The sequence below is a fragment of the Pelobates fuscus genome, chromosome 2 (assembly GCF_036172605.1).
Source record: "Pelobates fuscus isolate aPelFus1 chromosome 2, aPelFus1.pri, whole genome shotgun sequence".
Classification (NCBI taxonomy): Eukaryota; Metazoa; Chordata; class Amphibia; order Anura; family Pelobatidae; genus Pelobates; species Pelobates fuscus.
The window spans coordinates 316,579,055-316,597,659 of NC_086318.1; the positions used below are offsets into that span (position 1 = coordinate 316,579,055).

Here is an 18,605-nt window from a genome sequence, read left to right on the forward strand (position 1 = left end):
GATTTAGCTAAAAATGTATACAGATTTTAATAGTGAATTCTGTACATAAATAATTTGCAAAGCTTTTTTTTTTTTTTTGCAGAATGGGATCATTTCTCAATTTAAGTTAGGATGTTTAATGTGTACATCAGTGGTTCTGCTTTAACAGATAAACCTACCTTGTAATAAGAATAGCTTTGTTCCATGATGTTAGTGTGTTGACAAAATCGTTTCCACCTTAGCAAATGCAAATATTTGCTTCGAAGCAACTGATGGATTCTGTCTGTGTAAAACTTAAAATAAAAAAGAATTGAATGACATCAGTGTTTCACACTTAATTTTCATACAATGTAAAGAGTCTACACGACTGAAGCATAAGTAGCTAGTTTAAAAAAAAAAAAAAAAAAGGAAATATGTCGCCTTACAAATTGAATGCGACAATTTTGGTGACAATGTTGGTGACTTTAGAAATCATCAGTGCCGGGTTCTGGGGAAAGACCGAAATCATTTCTCATTACTATTGACGTCATTTATGAATGTCACATGATCAAGTTAGTGTCTTGGTCCTAATGACTTGGCCTCACTCTTGTATTTGGGATCCAGTTGAGACTTAGGTTTCTTTCTTAAAGGGACAACTATGAACACTTCAGCTATTTCACTTTTACCACCTGGCTTCTTGTCTTTAGAAAGACTTCCCAACAATACGAATAGGGATATTTTTTGTACTCGTAGATCCCTTATCAAGAGACCACCAAACAACCCGGGAGATCCAGTACTTGTGTCCAGCATTCAATAAGAAAGACCCATAGTTCGACATCCATGAGGTGAGCCACACTCGTCTGTCATAGTAAAACATTCACATTCGGATATTTTTTATACACTTTCACTCTAATTCTTTATTTACAGCATCAAATGTTACATTGTAACTTTGTACAAATATTAGCCCACATTTTTACCTGGTGAAGCAAAAGAGGAAGGTTTTCTGCAGTGTATTCCCTCCTCAGACAGCTCTCCAGCTCTCTTTCCATGGTTTCAGCCTGAATTACTATGGGTCTGGACCCTGCCACCTTCAAAGTAGAAATAGAAATCAGCAAATCAGGTTCAAGGTAAGTAATAACCCACCATGAAGAGCTTAAACCACATCTATCCCAATCTATCCCAGCATATAGCAAAGGATAGTAGTGTATTACCAGTCCTTGGGATGGCCGGGCTTAACACCGTGCCTAAGGTAGGTGAAAATACCAAGGTTAGAAAACAAGCCAAAATCAGGGATTCCAGGGGTCAAGCCTGGTCAAGGAGTATAGCAGTTCCCTTCTATCACAAGCACAATGCAGGGGTGTATTTGTGTGTAGTGGTGGTGATTGAATGCAGTGCATATTCATTTGTTGTGTTGGAATTTGCTTCTGAGATACATTTCTATGTAGTGTCTGTGTTTTTGAATATAGGTATGTTTTCGTAAGGAGAATGTGCGTGCAATCGAAAGTCCATTTTTTGTTTAGTGTTGAATGCAGGAGTGTATTCACATAGGAAAACATACATGTGCACAAACAAGATACGCTGAAAGAGATACACACATAGTGATACAGAGATATAATCACACAAAGACAGATACACTTACAGACATATGCACACAGACACACACACTCACATATATACATATATGCCAGGGCTTATGAGGTGTGCCACTGATATAGAATTTGCACATACCCTGTGGCCATATAAAATATCTAGCTCCCTTAGAGCACCACAACTATGTTCATTAAGACACCATTACAGTCTGTGCCAGCCCAGTGCTACCTGGAGCCCCTGGTGGTCCCTCGGCTCCAAGCATGAATTTCTGGACACATGTGCACATGGGTCCAGGCCCTGCCTCCACTCCTCCTATGTGCCTCTCTCTCCCATGCACAGCTCTGTGTGCACTGTTAGGAAGTGAAGTGTAATCACATCCTTCCGGTTCTGACCCCGCGTGGGAGAACGGCAAGGTGGCAAGGCACCCAGGTACAGCTTATGGGACAGGACCTGTTTTTGCTGGGACCAAAATATGGGACTGTCCCAGCAAAAACAAGATTGTTGGCAACTATGAATTTGTCTGACTTCCTACTTGCCCTGCATTGCTCAAGCCCTACATGAAAGGCTAAAGATAGAAAAAAAAATTGAATGTCAGAGGTGGTTGTGAAATGTTCAGCACTAAAATGGTATTAGAATTTAGTGAAACTAGTTAAAATGCTTTGTTTTCCTATTATTTTACTAATAACAAATCAGGGGTACTGCTAGTTCTAGAAACAGCAAAGGAAAAATTGTTCTGCTAGCCAGCACCCCCTCTTATCAGTCACATGGGGGCACCACCCATTCTCCCTAAGTAGCCTGGCAGAGCCCTGTAAAATAATGTTTCTGTATTAGTTACAATATATGATGTGATGAGTGCATTTAGCTCAGTATTCAGACATTTCTGTGTCTAGATTAGTGCACCACCTAGTGGTGCACAGATGCAAATCATGTCTTATAATAGGATCAATTGTATTTATTTATCAATTATTAATAATCATATTAATTGTGTTTATGTCTATTTTATATATATAAATAAAAGCAACTTTGTGTAACCTAAGCATTCGTTTCATTGTTCTTAAAGTTGTTTAAAGTCATCACTTTTAATTAGCGCTAGAAAAGGACCCCGATGAAACAACGCCTACTCTCCCCCACCGTATTACTTCACATACAGATACCTTAGTTAGAGGCATCCAGATATTCCTGGTTTATTTGAACAAAAGAAATGTGGTATTAGATTGTATTTCAAATTATACACATGGACTGAACATTTACAGAAACGTATTAAAGCAGGGAGTGCAGAGTCATCAGGATTAATACCAGTTGCAGAGTAAGAGATATTCAATGAACCTTATATTGCCACCTGTGATAAGCGCTGCATTGTACAATAGGTGCAGGGTAAAGGATGCTTAGCATGCGATGCAAAGGCGGATAATCTCCCCAAACCCATCAAGTCCCCTATGTCTCAGCATTACTGGTTACTTAAAGGAACACCCATACACCATAACCACTACAGCATGTTGCAGTCATAAAGTGCCCCATAATGTAAGTAGTCAAACCATTTTCTAAGGATTTGACGTCTTACCTGGGGTCTGTTGATTCTTGCCTCTCCTCTTCCAGTATGGAAATCTGTCAGCTTTTTATTAGTTCTCTGTAATTAAGCAGGCCCATCCTATTGGCACAGAGCATCAAGTCAATTCTCTCTCGGCGGAGAGAGACAGGGATCGGCGCAACTCAAATAATAACTCAAATTGATAGCAAATGGTTTGACTACTCCCACTGGGGGGGTACTAGGGCACCTTTGCCACCATATACACTATAGTGAGCTGTAGTGGTTATGGTGCTTGGAGTGTTCCTTTAAAAATGAACACACACAAAAATCATTAAATAGAGACAGAGTTCATTTCAAAGGCAAAGTCCATTTTTCTAGTGCTGCAAATTCTCTTAATGGAAAGTTCTTTCCAAATGTCTGGTACAGATAACAAGTTCTTTATCTATCAACATGTGATTTGATGCACCACAAAAAACCCAAACAAACTGAAATGTATTTATTTTATGGACTGTAATTTTCTTTTCCAGCTAATTTATCCTATGGCGGTATTAGCATGTGTAACTCCTCCCCTCAGCAGATAGGATTGAAAAACTAAACTAAATTATAAGAGAGACCACATAGCAGCAGACCCCCAGTATCGAAAACAATATATATTGATAAAGAAAATAGAGTAGCCTATGAGGAAGTGCAGGAATGCAATATTACCATAGCCGCATAGCCAGGAAAAAAAAAGGTTCTGAAGTCACATAAACATGTCATGCTACAATGTATCATATTGGAGAACAAAGTGCCAGGTTAGGAACCCATATCTTTGGACTTGGCGTTTCTATACATTTGTACCTGTAATGTCCTTTTTAAGACCAACTCCCTCTCTCTTCTGAAATAAAGAATGTCCTTTGGTCTCGGAACAGAGCTAAAAGAAATATATATATTAGAATACAGCATACAAACAAAACATACCAAAGCAACTCTGGTGCTAACGTTTTCTTTGTGGTTCTATTTTAAGAGCTCTTTTACAAACATTGGATCCCTCTACAGCAGATAAAATGCAGAATTTACTCTTCGACGTTATCATTATTTATTCTCTCCAACTTGATCAGTGACAATGGTCTGAGATACCCACCCTCAGGCTACCACTGCAATCCAGATTAGACAGAACATTGCTGATCCATTACACAGGGTGACAGTGACGGTACAAAAAACGTATTTTCCTGGTGCCTGGACAAATATGAAACACCTGTTCCAACTAAAGGGGGCCAAGTATAGGGATCTGGGTTTTAAAAGAACACTTCAAACACCATAATCACCACAGCACACTGTTTTAGTTGGTTGTGGTGCCAGCAGTACCCTGGTGTCTGCTAAAGCTGTGATTTCATAGCTGGTGTTAGGTCATTGACTTAGAGTAATGAGCCGACACTCTCAGCAATTGAGTTGGCCTGCACTGCATGGTTTAGCGCAGGAGAGCTAATGGGATCACCTAGCAGGAGCTTCCCACTCTCTAGCTGGAAGAGGAGAGGCAAGAGTGGCACCTGGTTGTCCCAGGTAAGAAGTTCAACCATAAGCAAATGGTTTGACAGCTTACAGTGAGAGGGTTCCATAGCAATTTTGGTACCATAACCACTATAGCACATTGTAGTGGATATGGAGCTTGGAGTGTTCCTTTAAGAAACATCGTCCAAATCAGAACATATAGCATGTACAATGTAAAACCAGTAAACCAATGACAGCATGATGCATCATACCACTATATGCATCGAATAGGTGTTTCTCAATTTTAAAGATCTCTGCAGTGTCACAATAACTAGTCACAGGTTGCGCTCTATCTGTTGGGGCTGATAGGGGTCATTGCTGCCGCCCAAGAGTAGTGGGAGTCTGAGCACAGGACTCATTTATTTTCGTTTTTGTATCACAGCTATGTTATAATGCTGCCGCCCAGCCCATGTGTTCCCTATTAAGGGTTAATAAGTATGTAGGGTTTAGAAAAATACCCATCTATGTCTCATTCGAGATTTACTTTTGCCTGAAGCTGAAAGCAGCAAGGTGAATTGTTAGTGTAGGACCCACCTAAGTGAAACTAAAACCCTTCATTTATATAAATATGCACAGGGATTTGGAAAAGTGTGGAAGTAACTTTTTCTTTCGCTCTCTCTACTTGTCTGCAATGTTCAACATAAGAGGCAATAACCCTCAACCAAGTGGTTGAAGTGGAAGCAATTTGCTGTCTATACAACACTCAGGAAACACAGTAGTTCGAGCTGAAGGGATATAATTAACCAGACAAGAAAACTAGATAATTTTAACTAAATGGCTAAATGTTAAACCTAAGTTTGTAAAATAGCACAATTTTCTATATTGTTAATTCTCATTATGATTTCCCTTTAAGGACTGCTGCAAGCGGTTGTAAAAATAGTTAAATGCAAAAGAGTTAAACTTTGCATCATTCTTGTGGTAGTTTGCATATGGTATGTATGAGCTGGCAGGCTTCAGCAAGAGGAACATGAACAGATATCTTTAAAAAGGATGCCCCAATACCATAACAACTTATGCTCATTGTAACAGCACACAGTGATATATATCTGCAAAGACACGCAAAATTCAAATCAGCGATAAGACTGAGAAGACTCTCTCCCTGATGAAAGGAGAAATATTGCTCCATATAACTGTCCAAAATTTAGCATATAGCATGCTCATACTGGGTGAGATTCCTACGCAGCATATTCTATAAACGTCTGCAGGACAGAGGCTTATGGCATTAAATGGGATACATTCCCGAGATGTGAGAGTAAAACCGGTCCTGTCATCATGCCTTCAAAAAAGTTTATTAAATCAGATTTCATAAAGATAAAGCATTGTCTAAGGAGACTTCTGCAGTCTCCTTCACATACATCATTGTTGTGCATGCGCAAGACTACAATAAAGATGTGGGCACCTGTGGGATGAAGCACCAGGAGCTGAGGAGGATCCTGCTGAAGAAGATGGTGGCCACGAGGGACAGCTTTAGGAAAGTAAAACTCACCTTTCCTTGCACCCCATGGCCACCGCACTGCAAAGTCACCATCAGGAAGTGACAGAACTGCTTTAAAAGTAGAACAGATTAAAACAAGATACAACCTGTAGGCTCGACCCGGAGTACCATGCAGCACCCCATTCTCCTCTATTTCGGTCTTTAATTCAGCTAGCTGGGAAGCCAACTCGTTCTCCAAGAACTGGATCTTCTCACTGGATGAGACCTTATAAACCTCACTCATTATTCTTTTTTTGACTAGAAACAAAAAGTATGCAGTAAGAGTAAGTTTATAAAATAAATAACAATTTTAATACACAGTCTTACACTTCACCTGTGAAATGAAACAAGTTTTCCAAATATATGAAAACACAAATTTTAGTTAGTTTGAAAGGCATGTTCTTGTGTTATTTCCCAAGAAATTATATAATCAAGTTTGAAATCAGGATATATCTTATATGCAAATAGATACAAAAACAATGAAATATATGACCTTGGGATCTTGTTGATGCCATGTACCTGATATTCTGAATTAAAACTTTAACCCCTTAAGGACACATGACATGATTCCCTTTTATTCCAGAAGTTTGGTCCTTAAGGGGTTAAAGCCACCTCACAGGCTTATAATTAACACCTTTCATCCCAACAAAATATGTAGTTCTCCCCAACATAATCTCCGGTTTAATATTTTAGCATAAGCTTTTCAAATGATTTCATATTTTGTGATAAACTTTTTAAAATTATTATTTTTTTTCCAAAATATTAAACTATCAAAAAAAATATATATCAATATATAAAAAAAATATTCAATATTTTTAAAAGTTTAGCCCAAAAAAAAATTAAAATAAAATGGAAAGCATTTTAAAAGCTGATACAACAATATTAAATGCAGGCCATAACCCTTTGGTAATTATTTGGGACCTATGAAGAATTCTGAATAACACACATTCAGTGTCAAGATTAGAGAACTAGCTGTTTGTGAGTTACCTCCGTTCTCTAGTGATACCAACAAGGTTGTTTACTAGGAGGATGATTCACTAAAGTGAAAATTGTCAGGAATTCTAAATGAATTTCAAATCTAAGGCCTAAAGTCACTGGAAGCATAGCTTGCTGGGAAAATTTTTCCAGTTTGGCTATTTTGACCTTAAACTTAAAATTCCCTCTGAATTCCCAACTGTTCTCACTTTAGTGGTACCCTAACCCCTACAGTGCTCTATAGAGGTTATAGTGTCTTGAGTATTCCTTTAACTAAGCACAACTTCATTTTTTTAACTTACCCATGTTCTATGCCTTTTTCCCACTCAAACTCAGTCCCAACTACTGTAACATAGTACAATATGCATTAGGTTTCCCCTCGCAATGATGTAGGAGGATGTGGAGGTGGAGCCAGCACTAAGAGATTTTACTGCTGGAATGAGGCAAGGGTTTAAAGGGTTATTTACCCTTTTCATTGTGGCAGGGGGTCGCTATAGTGTTAGGTATTTACAGGTTTGTATTCCTAACACTAAGTGTTCCTTTAGGCAAAAATTAAAGATCTTAAAATAAATCTTTAGCTCCACTAAAGTGACAACTAGGGTGTCTAATATAGCCTAAATTTCGCTGGTCGGCTTTTAATTTGCTACAATTCAGAGTTTACTGGATGACCCTGAAAAAAGAGAGCACCTCCATAATACCTGCTACCTGAATCCATCTGTCTCCTGGGAGTGTCCCATACTCTCAACATTCACTTCTAATAAGTGCATGCCTATCAAATGTGCTCCCTATACCCACACCTCTGCAAAGATTTCTCTCACAAATGTCACGGTAATATACCCCAACACGCAGGAATAGTTCAATAGTCAATAGACAAGAAACCAGGGTTCGTCTTACCGGACCTTAGAATGGCCGGACTAGGACGAGTAAGAAAGACAGAGTCTAGAACAAGCCGAGGTCAAGGGAACTGAGAGACAGCGTAACGTAGAACAAGCCGAGGACTGGTACACAGAGGACAAAACAGCGGATAAGCAAGCAAGGATAAGGAGAGAGCGGAGTCAGGAACAAAGCCAAGGTCAAGCACCAAAAAAACAACTGAACGATACAAGCACTAAAGGGAACTGGACAGAAACCACGATAGGGCAAGGAGCAAGGGAAACAGGTGAGTACAAATACCCTAAAGTTCACTTTGATTGGCCCCTGTCATATCCACGCCCCCAAAACGTGAGTGTATGGGGAACGTGGTATGACAGGGGCCAATGGGAGACTGATTCTAATTTAGTCTCCCACTGTCCCTTTAAGAGCGCGCCCGAGACGCGCGGCGCGCTCTTAGTGTCGGGCGGGACACGTGACCGCTTCTCGCGGTCACTGCCGCCTGACAGATCTTATCGTTGGCTGAGCCGCGCGGCTCGTGCAGGAGCAGGACCGCGCACGGCGAGAAGAGAGGACCCCGGCCGGCCCCTGGAGAGGGTAAGTACCGCTACAGTACCCCCCCCTGAAGACACGCCCACCGGGCGGGGAGGAGCAGGCCTGGCAGGAAAACGAGCGTGGAAAGAACGCACAAGGCGAGGAGCGTGAACAGCGTCAGCGGAAATCCAACTGCGTTCCTCAGACCCATAGCCCTTCCAATGTACCAGATATTGGAGGCGACCCCGAAGCAAACGAGAGTCAATTACAGCCGCCACTTCAAACTCCTCATGGCCCTCCACAGAAACCGGAGGAGGAGGAGGGACATGCCGAATATAACGGTTGCACAGGAGGGGTTTTAACAAGGAGGTATGAAACACATTAGGAATGCGTAGATTTTTAGGAAGATCCAATGCATACGAGACAGGATTAACCACATGCAAGATACGAAAAGGACCAATAAAACGAGGGGCCAACTTCATAGAAGGCACACGAAGACGAATATTGCGAGTAGAAAGCCAAACCCGGTCTCCCACAGCATAGGATGGAGCCGCCCTGCGATGCTTGTCTGCCTGAACCTTCTGGCGAGCAGCTGAAGCCACCAAACAACACTGAACCTGCTCCCAAGTATTACGTAGACTAGCCAAATGTTCGTCCAGAGCTGGCATGCCCTGTAAGGAGAATGCAGCTGGAAGAACCACGGGATGCCGGCCATAAACAACGTAAAAAGGGCTGTTACCGGAGGATTCATGAGCAGCATTATTACGAGCAAACTCAGCCCAAGGAAGAAGGTCAGCCCAATTGTTCTGATGGTGGGACACGAAACAACGAAGATACTGCTCTAGAGATTGGTTGGCACGTTCAGCAGCTCCATTAGACTGGGGGTGGTAGGCGGAAGAAAACGAGAGGGAGATACCCATCTCTGTACAAAACGTTCTCCAGAATCTGGAGATAAACTGGCTACCCCTATCGGACACGATCAAAGTGGGAATACCATGCAACCGAAACACCTCCCTGGCAAAGATAGAGGCAAGTTCCTTGGATGATGGCAATTTGACAAGAGACACAAAATGAGCCATCTTAGAAAAACGATCCACAATCATCAGGATGACAGTTTTACCATTAGAGGGAGGTAATTCAACAATAAAATCCATGGATATATTGGACCACGGCCTCTCGGGTATGGGCAACGGATGCAACAACCCACAAGGAACTCTGTGGGAGGACTTCATACTGGCACAAGTGCTACAGGCATTAACGTAATCGGTGACGTCCTTGCGCAAGGAAGCCCACCAGAAATATCTAGAAACTGCTGAGAATGTCTTAGAAATACCAGGGTGTCCAGCAGTTCTAGTGTCATGATATAATGACAAGATGTCTCGTCTCTCCGGTATGTCAACGAATAGCTTATCAGCAGGCCTCTCCCCAGGAGCCAAGTTTTGTTTAGCCTGAATAGCTTGTAAGAGAGAAGACGAAATAGAAAGAACAGTAGTAGCTATTATTCTGTCAGGCGGAATGACAGGGGTAACATCGACCTCGAGTTTGTCAGTAGTCTTGAATTGTCTGGACAGAGCGTCAGCTTTAGCATTACGATCACCCGGTCTGTATGTGATTATGTAATTAAAACGAGACAAAAACAGAGACCACCTGGCCTGCCTAGAAGACAATCTTTTTGCTTCACTAAGGTAGGAGAGGTTTTTGTGATCCGTTAAAATGAGGATGGGATCCCTAGTACCCTCTAGCAGATGTCTCCATTCCTTGAGCGCCAAAATGATAGCCAGGAGTTCACGATTGCCTACATCATAATTCTTCTCTGCTTTAGACATCTGTCTGGAAAAGAAGCCACAAGGGTGTAACGGCTTTTCAGGTGAATCTCTTTGAGACAAGATAGCACCTACCCCTATCTCAGAAGCATCAACTTCAAGAATAAAGGGCAGTGAAGGGACAGGATGCTGTAAAATAGGAGCAGAGGCAAATGAAGCCTTCAGGAATTCAAAGGCCTCGAGTGCTTCTGGTTTCCAGACATGAGTATTACCATCCTTCTTGGTCATTCTGGTTATAGGTGCTACAATGGCAGAAAACCCTTTAATAAAATGCCTATAATAATTAGAGAACCCCAGAAAACGCTGAATGGCTTTCAAACCCTGAGGTAGAGGCCATCCCATAATGGCAGACAGTTTCTTGGGATCCATACGAAAACCCTTGGCAGAGATTATATAACCCAAGAATTGGACTTCAGATTGATCGAATGAACATTTTTCGAGTTTGCAATAGAGACCGTTAACCAGAAGAGTTCTCAACACTAATTTAACATGCATGTGATGAGTCTGTAAATCAGTAGAATAAATTAATATGTCGTCCAAGTATACTATAACGAATGTATGTATATATTGACGTAGGACATCATTAATAAATTCTTGAAAAACTGCTGGGGCGTTACAAAGACCAAAGGGCATCACAGTATATTCGTAGTGGCCACTCCTGGTATTGAATGCGGTCTTCCACTCGTGATCCTTTTTGATACGTATAAGATTGTAAGCACCCCTAAGGTCCAATTTAGTAAAAACTGTGGCCTGTTTAAGTCTATCAAATAGTTCTGTGATCAAAGGTATGGGGTACGCATTTTTGACGGTGATTTTATTTAGGCCCCTATAGTCAATACAAGGCCTTAATTCGCCATCTTTCTTAGATACAAAGAAGAAACCCGCCCCTGCCGGGGAAGAGGATCTTCTTATAAATCCCTTCTCTAGAGATTCCTTAATATATTCCTCCATAACCAGATTCTCCTGAGGAGATAAAGGATATATTCTCCCTTTGGGAGGCATCGTACCAGGTAATAAATTAATAGCACAATCGTAAGGCCTGTGAGGTGGCAATTTTTCAGCCTCCCTTTTATCAAAAACAGATTTAAGAGACAGGTACTGAGGGGGTATGACCGTAGGCACGGGAGGAATATTAGTAGAATTCAAAGGGGTGATTTTAACAATACAATACTCTTGGCAAGAATCACTCCAAGAAACTATTTGTCCTGACTCCCAATCAATGGTGGGATTATGAGTACGTAACCAAGGATACCCTAACACGAGGTGAGAGGAAGGAGAAGTAATGATCTGAAACCGAATGGTCTCAGAGTGTAACACCCCTGTAGACATATGTAGTGGAACAGTTTCATGTGTGATAACTGGAGAGCATAATGGTCTACCATCTATGGCCTCAACGGCCAAGGGTGTCTCCTTCTCTCTGGTGGGTATGTTATTCTCCTTGACAAAACTGGAATCAATAAAGTTTTCGGACGCTCCGGAATCAACCAGGGCTAGTATATTCCCTGCTACGCAGTTACTACCAAGGTGCAGGGAAACAGGAAGAAGTAATTTATTAAGAGGCAAATGTGAGGACTGTGATGTCACACCCAAGGCCAGTCCTCTATACGGTCTTAGGTGCGATAGTTTCCCGGACGCACGGGACATTCTTGTCTCATATGACCCCTCCTACCACAATAAAGACAAAGTCCCTCCTTTCTCCTATAAAGCTTTTCAGCGTCAGTAAGTTTGGCAACCCCTAACTGCATAGGTTCCTCCTCAGAACCTTTAGATCCCTCGGGAGTCTCAGCTCTAGGGGAGTTAACGGGAACAAAACGTCTATTTCTGGACCTGGTATATAACCTGTCACGGATCCTGTTATCTATATCGATAAGATAGTCAATCAGGTCCTCCAGGGGTACAGGGAGGTCCTTAGCTGCTACCTCATCCAACATAGTTTCAGACAGACCCTCCATAAACGCAGTAGTAAGCCCATTATTAGTCCAATCTACCTGTGAGGCAAGGGTACGGAACTGAATAGCATAATCGGCTACAGATTTAGATCCTTGCTTTATTCTCATTAATGCCCTGGCGGCATTTTTTGACCTTTTAGTCGTGTCAAATGTTCTACGAAACGCTGTGAGGAAGCTAGTGAAGTCGTGTACCATAGGCCCATTAGCCTCCCAAATAGGATTTGCCCATTCTAGTGCCTTATCCGTAAGCTGGTGCATAAGAAAACCCACCTTAGATCTATCAGTGGGAAATGAACGTGGGTACATTTCAAAGTGGAACTCCACTTGATTAAGGAATCCCCTACATGTCTTAGCGTCCCCTCCATACCTAGGTGGCGGGGTTAGATGTGCTGAAGCATTAGGCATATTAGCTGTGTCTGGTATAGGGTTTACAGGAGGCGCAGGTACAGGTACCGGAGCTGATCTGGATAACAGTGTCTGGATGGCTTGAGCCATTTGATCCATACGGTGATCCTGTTCTGCGAATCTAGCCTCATGAGTGGCCATCTGTTGTCCTAAACCTGCGGGGTCCATGGCCCTATCGTAATGTCACGGTAATATACCCCAACACGCAGGAATAGTTCAATAGTCAATAGACAAGAAACCAGGGTTCGTCTTACCGGACCTTAGAATGGCCGGACTAGGACGAGTAAGAAAGACAGAGTCTAGAACAAGCCGAGGTCAAGGGAACTGAGAGACAGCGTAACGTAGAACAAGCCGAGGACTGGTACACAGAGGACAAAACAGCGGATAAGCAAGCAAGGATAAGGAGAGAGCGGAGTCAGGAACAAAGCCAAGGTCAAGCACCAAAAAAACAACTGAACGATACAAGCACTAAAGGGAACTGGACAGAAACCACGATAGGGCAAGGAGCAAGGGAAACAGGTGAGTACAAATACCCTAAAGTTCACTTTGATTGGCCCCTGTCATATCCACGCCCCCAAAACGTGAGTGTATGGGGAACGTGGTATGACAGGGGCCAATGGGAGACTGATTCTAATTTAGTCTCCCACTGTCCCTTTAAGAGCGCGCCCGAGACGCGCGGCGCGCTCTTAGTGTCGGGCGGGACACGTGACCGCTTCTCGCGGTCACTGCCCGCCTGACAGATCTTATCGTTGGCTGAGCGGCGAGAAGAGAGGACCCCGGCCGGCCCCTGGAGAGGGTAAGTACCGCTACAACAAAGCACTACGGCACTTACAACCGATACAGGGTAAAGCTTAGAAGACTTAGCGAATTGTATGTTTTGTTGTTTTAACTTTAAATGTAAAATTCAATATGAATTCTCAGTAGAGATGTCGCGAACATAAAATTTTCCGTTCGCGAATGGCGAATTTGAATTTCAGGCGAACCGTGCGAACCGCCATAGACTTCAATGGGCAGGCGAATTTTAAAACCCACAGGGACTCTTTCTGGCCACAATAGTGATGGAAAAGTTGTTTCAAGGGGACTAACACCTGGACTGTGGCATACCGGAGGTGGATCCATGGCAAAACTCCCATGGAAAATTACATAGTTGATGCAGAGTCTGGTTTTAATCCATAAAGGGCATAAATCACCTAACATTCCCAAATTGTTTGGAATAACGTGCTTTAAAACATCAGGTATGATGTTCCTTGTCCTCACTGATGTCATTGAAGGTCTCTTCCTCCACCCAGCCACGAACAACACCAAGGGTCCCCGAAAGGTGACAACAAGCCCCTTGGGACGCCTGCTGTGTTTGGTCTTCCACCTTCCTCCTCTGACTCCTCTTCTTCAGACTCATCTCTCTACGTTGCCTCTCTCTGCGTTAATATAAGGTGTGTTAAGTAGTACTATTCCTATCAGTTGGTCCTCCTACTTCAAATTTGGGGCACTGTGCGTGTAATCTAATGTGCCACCAGATAGGAGTGGTGTGTTAAGTAGTCCCCCTCATCAGGCCTTTTTTAGTCAAATGTATTGCCCACTGTCAGTCCCTTCGGGATCCATCCCTCATTCATCTTAATAAAGGTGAGGTAATCTAGACTTTTTTGACCTAGGTGACTTCTCTTCTCAGTGACAATACCTCCTGCTGCACTGAAGGTTCTTTTTGACAGGACACTTGAAGCGGGGCAGGCCAGAAGTTCTATCGCAAATTGGGATAGCTCAGGCCACAGGTCATGCCTGCATACCCAGTAGTCAAGGGGTTCATCGCTCCTCAGAGTGTCGATATCTGCTGTTAAGGCGAGGTAGTCTGCTACCTGTCGGTTGAGTCGTTCTCTGAGGGTGGACCCTGAAGGGCTGTGGCGATGCGTAGGACTTAAAAAGCTCTGCATGTCCTCCATCAACAACACGTCTGTAAAGCGTCCTGTCCTTGCCGGGGTGGTCGTGGGAGGAGGAGGATTACTTTCACCTCTTCCCCTGTTAGATTCCCGTTATGCTGTGACATCACCCGTTTTAATTGATTTTGGAACTGCGGCATCCTTTCTGACTTGCGGTAATTTGGTAACATTTCAGGCACTTTCTGCTTATACCGGGGGTCTAGTAGCGTGGCACCCAGTACAGGTCGTTCTCCTTCAGCTTTTTTATACGAGGGTCCCTCAACAGGCACGACAGCATTAAAGACCCCATTTGCACAAGGTGGGATGCCGAGCTACTCATGTCCCATTCCTCGTCCTCAGTGATCTCACTGAAGGTATGTTCTTCCCCCCAGGCACGTACAACACTACGGGTACCAGATAGGTGACAACGAGCACCCTGGGATGCCTGTTGTGGTTGGTCTTCCTCCTCCTCCTCAAAGCCACATTCCTCCTCTGACTCCTCTTCCTCACAATCCTCTTCCAGTGTTGCTGCAGGTCCAGCAAGCGATGCTGATAAGGCTGTTTCTGGTGGTGATGGTGACCACAACTCTTCCTCTTCACGCTCATCTACGGCCTGATCCAACACTCTTCGCAGGGCACGCTCCAGGAAGAAAACAAATGGTATGATGTCGCTGATGGTGCCTTCGGTGCGACTGACTAGGTTTGTCACGTCCTCAAAAGGACGCATGAGCCTACAGGCATTGCGCGTGAGCGTCCAGTAACGTGGCAAAAAAATTCCCAGCTCCGCAGAGGCTGTCCTAGCACCCCAGTCATACAAATACTCGTTAACGGCTTTTTCTTGTTGGAGCAGGCGGTCGAACATTAGGAGTGTTGAATTCCAACGTGTCAGGCTGTCGCAAATCAAGTGCCTCACTGGCATGTTTTTTCGCCGCTGGATATCTGAAAAGTGCGCCATGGCCGTGTAGGAACGCCTGAAATGGCCACACACCTTCCTGGCCTGCTTCAGGACGTCCTGTAAGCCTGGGTACTTATGCACAAAGCGTTGTACGATCAGATTACACACATGTGCCATGCACGTCACATGTGTCAACTTGCCCAAATTCAATGCCGCCAACAAATTTCTTCCGTTGTCACAAACCACTTTGCCGATCTCCGGTGTGACTCTCTGCTTTCAGGCAAGTCAACCCCAAGACGTGACACTGCCATATCCGGGATGTGGAATAGTACCTGGGGAGCTGGGGGGGTGCCGTTGATGTGGAGCAAGACGCAGCAGCAGAAGAGGACTCAGCCGAGGAGGTTATGGAAGAGGATGGAGTAGGAGGAGTAGAGGAGGTGGCAGCAGGCCTGCCTGCAAGATGTGGCGGTGTCACCAACTCCTCTGCAGAGCCACGCATTCCATGCTTGGCAGTCGTCAGCAGGTTTACCCAATGCGCAGTGTAGGTGATATACCTGCCCTGACCATGCTTTGCAGACCAGGTATCAGTGGTCAGATGGACCCTTGCCCCAACACTGTGTGCCAGACATGCCATTACTTCCTTTTGCACAATCGAGTACAGGTTGGGGATTGCCTTTTGTGCAAAGAAATTTCGGCCGGGTACCTTCCACTGCGGTGTCCCAATAGCTACAAATTTTTGGAACGCCTCAGACTCCACCAGCTTGTATGGTAAAATCTGGCGGGCTAAGAGTTCAGACAAGCCGCTGGGCATGGGGGTGACTTTGTGACATTGGCTTCTTACGCTTAAACATGTCCTTGACAGACACCTGACTGTGGGAAGATGAGCAGGAACTGCTCAAGGCGAGAGACGGAGTGGCGGATGGTTGAGAGGGGGCAAGGAGGACAGCAGTGGTTGACGTGGCTGAAGATGCTGGACCAGGAGGAGGATGGCGGCTTTGAGTTTGTGTGCTGCTTGTACTCATGTGTTGATCCCATAGGCGTTTGTGATGTGCGATCATGTGCCTTCGCAAAGCAGTTGTACCTAGGTGGGTGTTGGACTTCCCACGACTCAGTTTCTTTTGGCACAGGTTGCAAATGGCATCGCTGTTGTCAGAGGCAGACACACACAAAAAATGCCACACTGCTGAGCTCTGCAATGACGGCATTCTGGTGGTGGCAACAGCATGCGTTGGCTGACCCCGGGTGCCGATGCATGCTGTCTGACTGTGCCACTAGCTCCTTGTGATGACCTCCCCCTGCTTCCAACTCGTCTCCTCCTCCTCTCTGTCTCCTCATCTGAACTTTCCCCCTGTTCTTCTACTCTTCTAGCGGGCACCCATGTGACATCCACGGACGCATCGTTATCATCAACCACTTCACTTGTATCTGACAACTCAGCAAAGGAAGCAGCAGCGGGTACAACATCATCATCATCACACCGTACGTCCATGTGTGTAATGCTGCCTGACTGAAACATATCCCTGTTATCTACATCCTCTGGCAATAATGCTTGCGCATCACTCATTTCTACAAACGGATGTGTAAATAACTCCTCTTACATATCAAGTGAAGCGGCTGTGGTGCTAGTGTTGGTGGTGGTGGCAGGCGGGCGAGTGGTAACTTGAGAGGTTCCCGAAGCTAAGCTGGAGTAGGATGGTGCGTCAAGGTTCAGAGCGGAAGCTGTAGAAGATTGGGTGTCCTGTGTTAGCCAGTCAACTATGTCCTCAGAACTTTTTGAGTTCAGGGTACGTGGCCTCTGAACACTGGGCATTATTCTAGGGCCAAAGGGAATCACAGCACCACGACCACGATGGCCCCTGCGGGGTGGCCTGCCTCTGCCTGTCATTTTTTTTTCGATTAGTGGTACTATGCGTGCAAGCTACTGTGACAACAGATATGAGTGGCACTGTGCACTGGCAGAAGTTGGCAGAGTAGACGCTGTAGGCCTGACACACAAGCTTGCAGACAACTAACTGCTATACAATCTATTACAGTCAAAAAAAAATTTTTTTTATTTTTTTTACATTTTTTTTTTAAATGTACACTACTGTTACACCAGATATGAGTTGCACTGGTGTGACACTGTGCCCTGGCAGGCCCTAAAACGCACATGTGTGAAGGAAACTGACTGCTATTATTTCACAGTCAAATTTCTAGTTTTTAAACTTTTTTTTAAAATGTACACTACTGTTACACCAGATATGAGTTGCACTGGTGTGACACTGTGCCCTGGCAGGCCCTGAAACGCACATGTGTGAAGGAAACTGACTGCTATTATTTCACAGTCAAATTTCTAGTTTTTTTTAAATGTACACTACTGTTACACCAGATATGAGCTACACTGGTGTGACACTGTGCCCTGTCAGGCCCTGAAACGCACACGCGTGAAGGAAACTGACTACTATTATTTCACAGTCAAATTTCTAGTTTTTAAACTTTTTTTTTAAATGTACACTACTGTTACACCAGATATGAGTTGCACTGGTGTGACACTGTGCCCTGGCAGGCCCTAAAACGCACACGTGTGAAGGAAACTGACTGCTATTATTTCACAGTCAAATTTCTAGTTTTTAAACTTTTTTTTAAAATGTACACTACTGTTACACCAGATATGAGTTGCACTGGTGTGACACTGTGCCCTGGCAGGCCCCGAAACGCACACGCATGAAGGAAACTGACTGCTATTATTTCACAGTCAAATTTCTAGTTTTTAAACTTTTTTTTAAATGTACACTACTGTTACACCAGATATGAGTTGCACTGGTGTGACACTGTGCCCTGGCAGGCCCTAAAACGCACACGTGTGAAGGAAACTGACTGCTATTATTTCACAGTCAAATTTCTAGTTTTTAAACTTTTTTTTAAAATGTACACTACTGTTACACCAGATATGAGTTGCACTGGTGTGACACTGTGCCCTGGCAGGCCCTGAAACGCACACGTGTGAAGGAAACTGACTGCTATTATTTCACAGTCAAAAAAGTTTTTTTTTTTTTTAAATGTACACTACTGTTACACCAGATATGAGTTGCACTGGTGTGACACTGTGCCCTGGCAGGCCCTGAAACGCACATGTGTGAAGGAAACTGACTGCTATTATTTCACAGTCAAATTTCTAGTTTTTT

At 43.8% G+C, this 18,605-nt stretch overlaps 1 protein-coding gene across 1 annotated transcript in view; it reads right to left on the minus strand.

Moving 5' to 3' along the window:
* Positions 1-18,605, minus strand: part of LOC134587264 (uncharacterized) — a 164,896-nt gene that overhangs the window by 142,997 nt on the left and 3,294 nt on the right. The window contains exons 2-5 of the mRNA XM_063443527.1: positions 6,188-6,338; positions 3,917-3,989; positions 936-1,046; positions 159-272 (exon numbers count right to left, since the gene is read on the minus strand). Coding sequence (XP_063299597.1) covers positions 159-272; positions 936-1,046; positions 3,917-3,989; positions 6,188-6,324 — 435 coding nt within the window. The 5' untranslated portion in view covers positions 6,325-6,338. The remainder of the gene's footprint in view (positions 1-158; positions 273-935; positions 1,047-3,916; positions 3,990-6,187; positions 6,339-18,605) is intronic.